Source organism: Lithobates pipiens, unplaced genomic scaffold, assembly GCF_037356315.1.
Source record: "Lithobates pipiens isolate NorthernLeopardFrog02 unplaced genomic scaffold, aLitPip1_a1.2 Scaffold_16, whole genome shotgun sequence".
NCBI lineage: Eukaryota > Metazoa > Chordata > Amphibia > Anura > Ranidae > Lithobates > Lithobates pipiens.
The window spans coordinates 295,289,029-295,303,428 of NW_027507748.1; the positions used below are offsets into that span (position 1 = coordinate 295,289,029).

The 14,400-nt window shown below is 49.8% G+C and overlaps 1 protein-coding gene across 2 annotated transcripts; it reads right to left on the bottom strand.

Annotated features, from left to right (window-relative positions):
* Positions 1 to 6,877: 6,877 nt before the first annotated feature.
* Positions 6,878 to 12,978, bottom strand: LOC143982652 (uncharacterized). 2 transcript variants are annotated; one of them, XM_077481549.1, is made up of 5 exons: positions 12,737 to 12,978; positions 12,578 to 12,649; positions 12,103 to 12,168; positions 11,880 to 11,969; positions 6,878 to 7,392 (listed from the first exon to the last, which is right to left on the bottom strand). In XM_077481549.1, the coding sequence occupies exons 1-5, from the start codon at positions 12,927 to 12,929 to the stop codon at positions 7,175 to 7,177; spliced, it is 639 nt and encodes a 212-aa protein (XP_077337675.1). In that variant the 5' UTR covers positions 12,930 to 12,978; the 3' UTR covers positions 6,878 to 7,174. The 2 variants fall into 2 exon arrangements, with proteins under 2 accessions (XP_077337675.1, XP_077337676.1); XM_077481550.1 differs by lacking the exon at positions 11,880 to 11,969.
* Positions 12,979 to 14,400: the final 1,422 nt, after the last annotated feature.

Consider the following 14,400-nt stretch of genomic DNA (forward strand, 5'->3'; position numbering starts at 1 on the left):
GCCAGCCTAGGACAGGTCATACCCTTGTTTACCTATCTCATTGATAAGATGCGATCATTCCTAGAAAGCAGTGAGCCTGTTTGTGGCAGCCCACTTCATGCCGATGTAGCGTCTTTCATCAGAAAGCTACAAGACAATTTAAAAGATCGGCTAAATGACCGTGTCCGCAAAAGCCCTGAACTCATGCTGGCTACCCTGTGTGATCCCAGGATCAAAGGTAAACTGGCACTCAGAGACAACAGCCTTTCCTACTGGAAAGAAAAACTCATTGAAAGAGTCCATAATTTGCAGCAACAAAGAGGTATGCTGAATGAGGCCGATTTGGAACATTCACCTGCAATGACTGCTATTTCAAGGCCTGACACCATCACTCAAAAACAACTGAGTGGAGCATGTGCATGTTGGGTAGAGGCACTTGACAATCTGGTGGATGCAGGTCAAGCAGCAGGTAATCGAGAGGAGAGCAGTGCCTCTGAAATGGTCAGGGCCTACCTATATGAAGCCCCTTTGCTTCCTACAGAGGACCCTTTGACCTATTGGGATGGTAAGAAAAGTGTGTGGCCTGGTCTTTGCCTGGTTGCCCAGAAACTACTATCCTGTCCTCCAACCAGTGTGCAAAGTGAGAGAGTTTTCTCTATTACTGGGAACATCCTTAATCCACACCGTGCACAACTAACACCCCATTTAATGGAACAAATAACTTTCCTCAAATTTAACCTCCCCAAGCTGGGTTACCCTACCCTTAACTTGTGAGACCCGAATTATTGCCACCATGTGAAGAAGATACACGGGGCTCAGAGGAACCATCCAAATGTTGAGGAAAAGCATTTTTTTTTATTTTCTTACCACTTGAAGTTGACATTCACAATAGCAGTTCTCTTCGGTGTGACCCCAAGATTTAAATAGAATTCGTTTTTGTCAAGCAATCCAATTACTCCCTTTATTCCTTCCATCATCCTTTTTTGTAATGAATGTGTAATTGTGTATGTGTAGAGTGACTAGAGTGTGTGTGATTGCATGAATGAATGTTGTGTGAATGGACAGTAGCAAGGGTTGAAGCCTTGACGTGGCGCTACTGCTCACGTGTTGCTGTCTTTGTACATACAAATAGCAACCTGTGCTAATTTAACCATTTTTTTGTATGATGGTCTGGAAATAAGAGACAATGATTATTATTGATGGAGCGACTGTCAACTCAAGGATCAGAATATGTTACCAACACAACATAGAACAAAGAAACATACAGCTGGAAACGTGATTCTATGCAAGATAGATTAGTTGGTCACTGCTGAGCTGCACCCAGATGCCCATGACCCCTCATATTTGCCATCTCTGACCCAGGGGACACCAGGGCCCTCTCTGATCCTCTGCCTATCAGGTCACCTGAGACCAGGTGACAGATGCACTCCATAGAAGTTAGAAGTGCACTGCTAGGTACAGGTAGCTGATCTTAGGACTGACTGCAGCGGATTGTACCCAGGGAGATTCAGGACACAGGTCTACAGGATCACTAACACAGATCCCAATGGGAGCTGGAGCATAGATTCCCCCTGGGCGCGGAGTCTAAGAGCCAGCAAGTGTTCACCAGAGCCTCCAGTGGTGAGGATGGACTTCGCTGCAGTCTGGCTCCAGGTCGCGGCCCCTAGGGTCTCACAGCTCACACTCTCAGTAGACTACAAGAGAAGGAAGCAGCAGGCTGGGACAACAATGATAGTAAGGGTATAAGGCAGAGTTCAGGGCAACTAGCAGACTGGAACAGAGTACACGCCAAAGGTTCCAGGTCACAGGCAGACAGGGATGGTTGTGGACATGCCAAAAAGTGAAGGTCACAAGCAGACAGGAATCGCTGAGAACACACCAATGTCAGTAACGGAGACAAACGTAGAGCACACAGCAAGCAGGAACCCAACCACACCTTGGATAGTGGTTGCTAATCACTACTAGCTTGCGGTGCACAGGTTAATATAAGGTTCCCTGATAGGGCCTGGGGTGGAGCCATGCTTAGAGGAGAGGTTATAAAAACCACCAGGTGGAAGTGGCTGGCCTCTTAGTCTGAACACATGAGGGGAGGTATTGGTATTGGTAAGCAGACAGAGGAAGATCACTGCATAACAAGTAACAATTACACTGCCTGTTTCATGACCATCTGCAATTGTCTGAAGTCACTGGTGTGAGTAATCTACCCTGCTGCCATGTTACTCAAGCCCTGGAAATAATGCCTGCCCTTTGAGCTGTTGCCCCTTGTGATTGAGCTAGCCTCAGCCTGTGAACCTCTGTCCAGTTAACTGTTGCCCTCATGATTGCAAGCCTTCAACCTATGCCCTGTAAACTGTTGAGGGCTGTATGGTTAACCCCTGCTGTAACTATCTGCTGTGTATTCTGGTGGAGGGAAAGCTGAAAGGCGTGACTGGACACCAGAGGCGTAACTAGAAACCTCAGGGCCCCGGTGCAAGAAATCAGGAAGGCCCCCCCAAAAAGCATTATTTTGATACTATGTTTTTATTTTACAATGTATAACAAAAGTAAAACATTTCTGTTTCTGATTTAAAGTTACCATAACTGTCAAGAGGAAGCTTCTATGAACAACTTTATCCATGCCCAAAAAATGCAGCCTGCCCATGTCCCCCAATGCAGCGCGTGTCCCCCAATGCAGCGCGTGTCCCCCGTGCAGCGCGTGTCAACCAATGCAGCCTGTGTCCACCAATGCAGCGTGTGTCCACCAGTGCAGCGTGTGTCCCCCAATGCAGCCTGTGACACCAGTTCAGTGTGTGTCCCCCAGTGCAGCGTGTGACCCCCCATGCAGCTTGTATCAACCAGTGCAGTGTGTCCCCCAGTGCAGCGTGTGACACCAATGCAGCCTGTGTCCCCCAGTGCAGCGTGTGACACCAATGCAGCCTGTGTCCCCCAATGCAGCATGTGTCCCCCAATGCAGCGTGTGTCCACCAGTGCAGTGTGTGACCCCCCAGTGCAGCGTGCGGACACCAGTGTAGCCTGTGTCCCCCAGTACAGCGTGTGACACCAATGCAGCCTGTGTCCACCAATGCAGCGTGTGTCCACCAGTGCAGCGTGTGTCCCCCAATGCAGCCTGCGACACCAGTTCAGTGTGTGTCCCCCAGTGCAGCGTGTGGACACCAGTGCAGTGTGTGACCCCCCATGCAGCTTGTGTCACCAGTGCAGTGTGTCCCCCAGTGCAGCGTGTGGACACCAGTGCAGTGTGTGACCCCCCATGCAGTTTGTGTCACCAGTGCAGTGTGTCCACCAGTGCAGCGTGTGGACACCAGTGCAGTGTGTGATCCCCAATGCAGCCTGTGTCCCCAGTGCAGCGTGTGACACCAATGCAGCCTGTGTCCCCCAATGCAGCGTGTGACACCAGTGCAGCGTGTGTCCACCAGTGCAGTGTGTGACCCCCCAGTGCAGCGTGTGACACCAATGCAGCCTGTGTCCCCCAGTGCAGCGTGTGTCCACCAGTGCAGCGTGTGTCCACCAGTGCAGCATGTGTCCCCCATGCAGCCTGTGCCCCCCGTGCAGTGTGTGTCCACCAGTGCAGTGTGTGACCCCCAATGCAGCCTGTGTCCCCCAGTGCAGCGTGTGGACACTGGACACCAGTGCAGCGTGTGGACACCAGTACAGTGTGTGACCCCCCATGCAGCGTGTGGACCCCAGTGCAGCCTGTGTCCCCAGTGCAGCGTGTGACACCAATGCAGCGTGTGGACCCCAGTGCAGCCTGTGACACCAATGCAGCCTGTGTCCCCAATGCAGCCTGTGACACCAATGCAGCCTGTGACACCAATACAGCCTGTGTCCCCCAGTGCAGCCTGTGTCCCCTAGTGCAGCATGTGACACCAATGCAGCCGGTGACACCAATGCAGCCGGTGACACCAATGCAGCGTGTGTCCCCCAGTGCAGCGTGTGTCCCCCAGTGCAGCGTGTGTCCCCCAGTGCAGCGTGTGTCCCCCAGTGCAGCGTGTGTCCCCCATGCAGCCTGTGTCCCCAGTGCAGCGTGTATCCACCAGTGCAGTGTGTGTCCACCAGTGCAGTGTGTGATCCCCAATGCAGCCTGTGTCCCCAGTGCAGCGCGTGACACCAATGCAGCCTGTGTCCCCCAATGCAGCGTGTGACACCAGTGCAGCGTGTGTCCACCAGTGCAGTGTGTGACCCCCCAGTGCAGCGTGCGACACAAATGCAGCCTGTGTCCCCCAGTGCAGCGTGTGTCCACCAGTGCAGCATGTGTCCCCCATGCAGCCTGTGTCCCCCGTGCAGTGTGTGTCCACCAGTGCAGTGTGTGACCCCCAATGCAGCCTGTGTCCCCCAGTGCAGCCTGTGTCCCCCAGTGCAGCGTGTGGAAACTGGACACCAGTGCAGCGTGTGGACACCAGTACAGTGTGTGACCCCCCATGCAGCGTGTGGACCCCAGTGCAGCCTGTGTCCCCAGTGCAGCATGTGACACCAATGCAGCCTGTGTCCCCCAGTGCAGCCTGTGACACCAATGCAGCCTGTGACACCAATGCAGCCTGTGACACCAATGCAGCCTGTGACACCAATGCAGCCTGTGTCCCCCAGTGCAGCCTGTGTCCCCCAGTGCAGCCTGTGTCCCCAATGCAGCCTGTGACACCAATGCAGCGTGTGTCCCCCAGTGCAGCATGTGTCCCCCAGTGCAGCGTGTGTCCCCCAGTGCAGCGTGTGTCCCCCATGCAGCCTGTGTCCCCAGTGCAGCGTGTATCCACCAGTGCAGTGTGTGTCCACCAGTGCAGTGTGTGACCCCCCAATGCATCCTGTGTCCCCCAGTGCAGCCTGTGTCCCCCAGTGCAGCGTGTGGACACTGGACACCAGTGCAGCGTGTGGACACTGGACACCAGTGCAGCGTGTGTCCACCAGTGCAGTGTGACCCCCCAGTGCAGCGTGTGTGACACCAGTTCAGTGTGTGTGTCCCAGTGCAGCGTGTGGACACCAGTGCAGTGTGTGACCCCCCATGCAGCTTGTGTCACCAGTGCAGTGTGTCCCCCAGTGCAGCATGTGGACACCAGTGCAGTATGTGATCCCCAATGCAGCCTGTGTCCCCAGTGCAGCGTGTGACACCAATGCAGCCTGTGTCCCCCAATGCAGCGTGTGACCCCCCAGTGCAGCGTGTGACCCCCCAGTGCAGCGTGTGACCCCCCAGTGCAGCGTGTGACACCAATGCAGCCTGTGTCCACCAATGCAGCGTGTGTCCACCAGTGCAGCATGTGACCCCCCCCATGCAGCCTGTGTCCCCAGTGCAGCGTGTATCCACCAGTGCAGTGTGTGACCCCCAATGCAGTCTGTGTCCCCCAGTGCAGCCTGTGTCCCCCAGTGCAGCGTGTGGACACCAGTGCAGTGTGTGGACACCAGTGCAGCGTGTGTCCCCCAGTGCAGCGGTGGTACTGCAGGGGGGCAATGGTGGTACTGGAGGGGGACTTCTTACTGATCCCATCCCCCCCACCGATCTCATCCTTAAACACTGTGCAATCGCAGAGGGGAGAGCTCCTCCGTCGCCTTCAATGAATTGGTCAGCCCAGTTTTTTAAGTGTCTGCTCCACATCCCTTACAGTCTCTCTGCCTGTGGATAGGCGGGGGCGGAGCGCTTCTCTCTCACGGTCTCTCCCCTCACAATCGATGAAAGCCCCCCTCCCCGCGGCATGAACCCAACAGACACAAACCCCGACAGGCAGGTGGGCCCTTCACGCGTCAGGCGGGCGGCCAGTGGGCCCCCTGAAGTGGTGAACTACAGGGCCCTATCTCCCGGTAGAGGAAGACACCTAAGGGGCTCAAAGGTCCCCCTCTGAACCCTGAAGCTATTGAGACAAGCTCGCCTACATTTTACCTTGTTGGAGAAGATACAGGAATTGGCTAACTGAATTTAAGAGAGTATGGTGCAAAATCACCTCCCGTTGATGCCTTATACCATAAATATCTGAAGCCCTTATGCTAACCGCAGGCTCCTATACATATAAAAGTGTGATGTCGATGTGAAAATCTGCCTAGAGAAATACTTTCTTGTTGTTCTCCTTTTTCTTCCTGCATATTTCTCTTGGGGTGCCCCCATGAAGAAATGTAAAAAATTGATAAAGCTCCTAAGGAAGCGTTGACCAAAACACGAAACATGTAGAGCGCCAGAATATATTTAAGATTGGTTCTGTAATTAATACCCTGTCTAGCGTAATCCTTTCTTATATTGAATATTAATGTACAATTTTTCATTCTTCGGGTATATATAACTAATAGATACAGATATGGTTAGGTTATTGCCTAAAATGTACTAATGTAGACAGGATATAAAGCAGTACTTGATATGCTTTTGCTCTTCTATATTTTATATAAATAAATATTTTTTTATATATTCCTTTTCTTTTCTTGTTTTTTCCCTTTTGTGTACTTAAATATAATATTATGCCTAAAAAGTCCAACATAACCAACACTTTTTTGAGGTTTTTTTGTGTGTGGGTTTTTCTCCCCTTTCCCTGTTTTTTTCCCCTCATTTTGCTTTATTTCAAGCTATTTAAAGGACGTGGCAATTGGATTTTTTAACTTTGAGTGTATCCACAGAAACCACCCTGTGATAGATACACACTACTTTTATTGTTATTTACAGGGCCCAGTCACGCTTGCGACTGTTGCGACTCTGATAATTCCGCCACTGCTGGACACAATATACATGGGATTACCCTCTGCACAGTGAAATAGTGTAGAGAGAAATCTCTTAAATTTTCTAAGTTCAGCCTGATGGTTAAATGTAGGAAAAGCACAATTATAAGGCCTCTACTAAGTTTATAACTATAAATGGAGTAGTTAATTTAGATAAACATCACATACATATCATAATGAATCGAACAAGGAAAGCAAAACTCAAGAAAACAAGTAGTTCTAAACAACAATTTTTTTAATGTAGAAAAATAAAAACAGACAAAAATATATAAAAATAAACTAAAAACTATTTACATATCCTCCCCCAACCTGGTGAGCAGACGCTGTAGGGACATATTGATCCCAGCCATCTGCTCACCAAGGTGCCGAATAGCCTCCAGTTGCCTCTGAAGGCTCCTTCGGCACCTCTCCAGAGCCACATACTGACGGCGATTGTGGAGGCCCAAGGAACGCCCTAGCCTCCTGGAATAGGCGTAATGTCTTTCTTGGACCTCCAAAATGCGCCGCAGGTAATCTATATGTGGCTCTGGAGGGGGGGGAGGGGTGGGGAAACCTCGGCTTGAGGCACTGAGGAGGAGGAGGAGGCAGCACCCATGGCTGTATCCAGGTGGGGGGAGGATATTGGAGGATGGAAGGGCCCTGGAGAATCTGCTGAGGAAGGACGGTCAGGCCAACCAGACGCGGGCAGGTTGGACTCATCCACCGGGTGTAGTTCCAGGATAAAGACTTCACCTGTGAGGAAAAGCAAATACATTAGATAGATAATACAATACATACATTACACATGGCTTCTTCACTCTAACCATACATAACATGGTAACATGGGGACGGTTACTTTGATTTAGTTCATCGGCGCAGAGCACAAGCCTATTGTCAGATTAGCTCAGTGTCATGAATTTTGGTGATACGCAAACAACTGTGTTAGGCTGGGTTCACACTTGTGCGATGCGGGAACCCTGCGATTCCACTACGGGTTCCTGCATCGCACCCGACTCGCACAACAGTTCACAACGACATATCCGAACTGCTGGGGAGTGTCATACAATGTTAATGACACCCCCATTTCAGTTAGCATGTCGCACTGCAAAGTGTCAGTTTGGACATGAATCGGATCGCATGGGTGCCATGCGATCCGATTCTGGTGCGGAACCAAAAAAGGTTCCAGTGCGAGTTTAGTCCGAATGCGATACGATTTCAGTCATACTATCTGTATGGCTGAAATCTCATTGCACGGACATCGCCTGCGATTTTGCACTATGCAGCAGTGTGAACTGGCCCTGAGCCTAGGTTTCCACAAATTTGATGGTTAGCAATGTTAACTGTGAAGTTGACTCAGAATGCAGTTCACATGCACACAAACCCCGCTTTTCATTTAGGCCATTTTAATGTGACTTGAGGTCCATATACCTCCAGAATACACAGGCATGGCTTCAAGTTACAGCAGAATCGTGCAACTTTCAGGCTTTTCAGGCCAACACAGCCTGAAAGTTGTACAATTCTGCCGCAATTTTGATGCGACTTTAAAGCAATGCCTGTGTATTCCAGAGGTCTATGGATCTCAAGTTGCATCAAAGTGGGACCAAAGTAGTGCAGGGACTACTTTGAAGTCGCACAGATACGAATAATACTCATTGGAAATCATAGAGTACAAAGTCGCAGGACAAGTTGCACAAGTGGAAATGGAGCCTAAATGAAAAGTGGGTTTTTGTGCATGTGAACTGCATTCTGATGGGCCAACTTTCCAGTTAACATTGCTAGCCATCAGATTTGCCCGTAGCCTTTACAGCGCATTCGCAGGAATGATGATCAGATTTTACTACCACTACCATGAGCTAGTTTCACACTTGTGTGACTTGAAAGTCAAATGCTTTTGACATGATTTTTGCCATGACTTGAAGCAATGTTTGTGTAATCTTGATGTCTCTGCCACAAGTCGCATCAAAGTCAGACAAAAGTAGTACAAAAACTACTTTGAAGTCGCACAGATATGAACTGAACTCGTTGGGAATCATGGTGTGTGGCTTGTCATGCGACTTTGCAGTCTCAAGTCGCAGGACTAGTCGCACAAGTGTGAAAGGGCCTGAGGCTGTCCGTACCACCTGATCACTGGTTTAGTGTATTGTTTTACTGGTGGTGACTCGTGATTCTTTCAGTGTACTGGGTTCTAAAAACTGATATGACTCTTTAACTCGGTAACAACTTGTATGATTCTTTATTTAACCACTTGCCGCCCGCCCTATAGGCAATTGATGGCGGCAAAGTGGTTTCATAATCCTGACCGGACGTCATATGACGTGATCAGGATTATGAGCCGCTGCGCGCCCCCGGGGGCGCGCATCTCGGCGATCGTTGTTGCGGGGTGTCAGTCTGACACCCGGCAACTACGATCTCGGTAAAGAGTCTCCGCCGGAGACTCTTTACCACGTGATCAGCCGTGTCCAATCACGGCTGATCACAGTGTAAATGGGAAGAGCCGGTGATCGGCTTTCCCTCACTCGCGTCTGTCAGATGCGAGTAGAGGAGAGCCGATCAGCTGCTCCTCTGACAGGGGGGGGTCTGTGCTGATCGATTATCAGCACAGCCCCCCCGAGGATGCCCACACTGGACCACCAGGGACGCCACCAGACCACCAGGGAAAAGGTAATCCTCCCTAGACCACCAGGGATGCCAGTTAGCACAATGGGTGCCAATCAGTGCCCATAATGGATAGCAATCAGTGCCCACAATGGGCATCACTGATTGGCATCCATTACTATAGCATAACACCAATGCCGCCTATGAGTGCCCACCTGCGCTGCCTATGAGTGCCCACCTGCGCTGCCTATGAGTGCCCACCTGCGCCGCCTATGAGTGCCCACCTGTGCCGCCTATGAGTGCCCACCTGTGCCGCCTATGAGTGCCCACCTGTGCCGCCTATCCATGCCCATCCATGCCCATCTGTGCCGCCTATCCATGCCCATCTGTGCCGCCTATCCATGCCCATCTGTGCCGCCCATCCGTGCCGACCATCCGTGCCAATTTGTGCCACCTATCAGTGTCCGTCCGTGTCGCCCATCAGTGCCGACTATCAGTGCCACTTCATTGGTGCCCATCAGTGCCGCCTTATCAGTGCCCATCAGTGTAGCCCCATCAGTGCCCATCAGTGAAGGAGAAAACGTACTTATTTACAAAGTTTTGAAACTGAAACAAAAAAAAAAATTTTTTTCAAAATTTTCGGTATTTTTTTATTTGTAGCGCAAAAAATAAAAACCGTAGAGGTGATCAAATACCACCAAAAGAAAGCTCTATTTGTGGGAAAAAAATGATAAAAAATTCATTTGGGTACAGTGTAGCATGACCGCGCAATTGTCATTCAAAGTGCGACAGCGCTGAAAGCTCAAAATTGGTCTGGGCAGGAAGGTGTTTAAGTGCCCTGTATTGAAGTGGTTAACTCGGTGTACTGTGAACTCCTGACTCTTGTTTTAAGTTTGTATCCAGTTCCTGAGTGTCACTGTGCTTAGAGTCAGCTGATCTCACTCAAGGATCATATTACCAGGCCTGCTCTGCTATGTATGTACTGTAGTGTACTGAGTGAGTGCACAGAGTGAAGTGTTTCAAACGAATCAGTTCACTCAGATGAATCGATTCATCCAGTTCACTGAAAATAATCGATTCAAAAGAACGATTCATTCATGAACTGGACATCACTAAATCAGACATCATGAGGAAAGTGTTAATGCATGCATTAGGGGCAGGGCTGGTGCAAGGATTTTTAACACCCTAGGCGAAACCTAATTTTGCCGCCCCTTTGGCCCCACCACTGACTCCACCCCTTTTGCCCTGCCCATGTATACCCCACCTTTTTATAGATTGCTAACATTTTGGGGGTGGAGTCAGTCACTGAGCCTGGAGGTGGTGGGTGGGGGCATCGGTAAGGCACCCAGGATTGATGTGTGCTCTAGGCCAGCACCTACCTTGTCTATAGGTAGCACTGGCCCTGTACAGGGGATATGTACACAGATAATTTAAGGCACTGATAATCAGTGCAGGCCCTTCAGTACCACCTATCAGTGCCCATGAGCACTGAGTGATATCTATATGCAGTGTCACCTCCATCAGTGCAGCCTATCGGTGGGAACCCGTCATAATGGGCACAGCGGGTGTACAGACCCGGGAACTTAGCACAGGGATGGTGGGAACTCCTCATAATTGGCACAGCGGGTGTACAGACCTGGGAACTCAGCACAGAGATGGTGGGAACCCCTCATAATTGGCACAGCGGGTGTACAGACCCGGGAACTCAGCACAGGGATGGTGGGAACCCCTCATAATGGGCACAGCGGGTTTACAGACCTGGGAACTCAGCACAGAGATGGTGGGAACCCCTCATAATGGGCACAGCGGGTGTACAGACCCAGGAACTCAGCACAGGGATGGTGGGAACCCCTCATAATGGGCACAGTGAGTGTACAGACCCCGGGAACTCAGCACAGGGATGGTGGGAACTCCTCATAATGGGCACAGCGGGTGTACAGACCCAGGAACTCAGCACAGGGATAATGAGAACCCCTCATAATGGACACAGCAGTTGTAAAGACCATAGAAATCAGCACAGGGATGGTGGGAACCCCTCATAATGGGCACAGCGGGTGTGCAGACCTCGGGGGGGGGGGGGGGGGTGCAGCATTTTAGAAATTATTGGCTATATTTTTTTCCTGCAGCTGCTGACTGCTGGTGGAAGGGAGAGGAGAAAAAGACAATTTCAGATGCTGCAAGTGAAGGAAAATACAGCCCAGTTCTAGTAAATGCTGCACTAGTATCAGCAGCAGTAACCTGGAGAATCCCTATGGACTAGTAGTGGGCAGCAGCCTGGTCACCAGCAGAAGAAAGAAACAAACAGAGCCAACACACTGACTGCCCTGCACAGCACTGATATCAGTAATAGCATTGTGTGTGTAGCTGGACACTGATCATCACTCACACACATCCTCTGCTTCCAACCTGCTGTGCAGTGATCAGGGAAGGGGGGACATTCCAGGGAGCTCAGCGGTTATCAGGAAGAGCTGAACTGAACGCTGATATCATATCATCCTGTCCTTAAAGTTGCAGACAGCGAAGGAACTATTTACTGTGCCATGTAATGGGCAGGCTGAGTGTGTACAGAGCAGTCAGTGTATGCCACCAGCATTTCATATTTAAAATACTATTTCCCTGGAAAATACTAAAAAAGTTGTACTTACTCCCTGCATCTGCCGCGTCTGGCTGGTCACCTTCCGGCGCATCCCCAGCAGCCTCTCCAGGGCAGGTCTCCTCCACCTCCTGCTCAGCAGCTGTTGATCAATTTAATATAGAAAAGACAATTACAATCTGCAGTGTACAACAATCTCACACACATTAGTACAAAAACATTGAAACATGTATGATCACTCAGCAGCAGATACCAGCAAGATTATACTAACTTACATGTGGGTGTTGCCGCCTCAGCCTCCTCCTCCTCCTCAGTCTCCCCTTCGGACTGGATGATGAGACCTATTTAATAATAAAGGAGAAATGATGAACGTTACAATGTTCAAGCTTTAAAGATATTACTATAAATAAATACTGTATAAAGATAAAATTAAATAATTATCCATTAGCATGGCAATCCAAAAATAAATTACAAAAACAGTAAAAAAAATTAAAAACAGGGAGGCACTTACCTGTCCTGGTTCCAGCGGCGAGTGCTAGGTGCACGACACTGATCAGGCGCCTCAGTTCAGAGCGGCGACGTTCTGTCAGATTACGTAAGTTACACAAGCGCTTGCGTTACCTGACGGAACGTCATAGAGGCTCCACCTGTCACTGCTTGAGTGAGAAGCAATGACATTGGAATCGACAATGGAAGGCTGGATAAATGGAAAAGGATCCACTGTATTATTGTCACTACTACAGTACTTACTGGGTGTTGATGCAGAGGACCATGACGACTCCTCCTCCGGCCTCGGCTTCCGGCGGCGCTCCTGGATACGATCTTTAAATAAAATCAAACACAACATGGTGAATGCCCGATGCTTGACAAACAAAAAACCATCCTGCACAATGTAATGCTGACACCAACCTTGATGAGCCAGGAGCTGGTTGATCTCCTCCCCCCCTATGCCCTCTAAAAGCTCCGCCTCATGGGGGAGGAGAGGCACCCGATTCCCTCTGCGACCCGACTGCCTGCGTTTACGTGCAATGGAGCTGCAAAACAAAAAGAGAAGAGAAACGGGTTCCATAATTAAACTACAATTGTAATCTGAAAATGACATCAACACATGAAACAATTGTAGAATGAACCAGTAGTAAGAAATGCAAATGGAATTTTTGGATTAGGCACTTTTTTTCATTTAGCCCAAGATTTTCACATTTTTTTTATTAACCAAATTCATTTTAAGAAAAAGGTATGCTTTTTTGGTCCATAATAAAATATAAAAGACACGATTGGGATTGTGCCGAGTAAATAAATATTCATATAGATGTCCACTGTCCAGTCCACCTTTCTAATTAGGCGCTTGTGTGAACTGTGTATGGTGTAAATTTCCTTTCTTGTGTCTTTTGCATTAACCACTTGTGGATTTGGACCCCTCCACATATGGTGGCAGGTCTGCGAGCTGGTTAAGTCCAGCCACCATAACAAAATTTTTTGTTTATTTTTTTATACTTAACTCTTTTTTTCAATAACAAAATATGTAAAACCCAGTGTGGTGATCTAATGCCACCAATAAAAGCTCTATATGTGGCGGGAAAAGGGCATACATTTAATTTGGGTAGTACATCGCAGGAGCGTCCAATTGTCAGTTAACCACTTCCTGACCGGCGCACGACAATGTACGTCGGCAGAATGCCACGGGCAGGCATATTGGCGTACAGGTATGGGCATTTCTATATGCCACCCTGCCATCGCGTGCGTGCCGCCAGTCGGGACCCCCATGAGTCCGGTCGGGGGTCCCGCGGGCTCCATCGCTGTGGGGATACCCGCGATCGTCTCGCTGGGCGGATGAACGGGGAGATGCCATTGTAAATAGCATCTCCCCATTCTGCCTAGCAACAAGTGACTGATCTCTGCTACATGTGATTGGAGCAGAGATCAGTGTTCAGTCACTAACACACAGCCACGCCACGCAAAGTTAAGGCCCATACACAGGGCTGGTGCAAGGATTTTTGACACCCTAGGCGAAACCTAATTTTGCCGTCCCCATTGGCTCCACCCCTGACTCCACCCCTTTGCCCTGCCCATGTGACAGAAGGGGCCTCTATACAGGAAGCATTGGTTCTGCTTCCTCTAGCGCTGGCTCCAGTGCTGTGCTGCACCTCTAATTGCACTACCGGTCAGACTGAGTTAGTTACATGCTTCAGCCTGCATAGCATGCAAACGCGGAGGGAAACCAGCAGCCAGGCGCTCCCCTAGGTAGCAGTGCGCCCTAGGCGGCTGCCTAGTTTGCCTAGTGGTAGCACCGGCCCTGCCCATACACACGGTCGGACTTTTTGACAACAAACATGCAAATTAGCTGTTTTGGAGCAACATCCGACTGTGTGTACGCTCCATCGGACAAACTTTTTCTGTTTTCATCGGACTTTTGTTGGCTGTGCGAACGGACAAACTTTCTGGCAACAAAAGTCCGATGGAGCAAAGTCCGACCGTGTGTACGCAAAAGCATCGGACTTTTGTACAAGGTACAAACACGCATGCTCAGAACCAATGCAAAAGATCAGACTACAATACAGAAGTTCACCAAAGGT

Bases quoted from the DNA above. Each gene is read 5' to 3' on its own strand.
- LOC143982652 (XM_077481549.1), bottom strand. From the start codon at position 12,929: ATGTCATTTTCAGATTACAATTGTAGTTTAATTATGGAACCCGTTTCT. The intron at 12,169-12,577 runs GTAAGTACTGTA...ATTATTAAATAG, and splicing joins GTCCTCTGCATCAACACCCA to GTCTCATCATCCAGTCCGAA. The intron at 11,970-12,102 runs GTAAGTTAGTAT...ATTGATCAACAG, and splicing joins TGAGGCGGCAACACCCACAT to CTGCTGAGCAGGAGGTGGAG.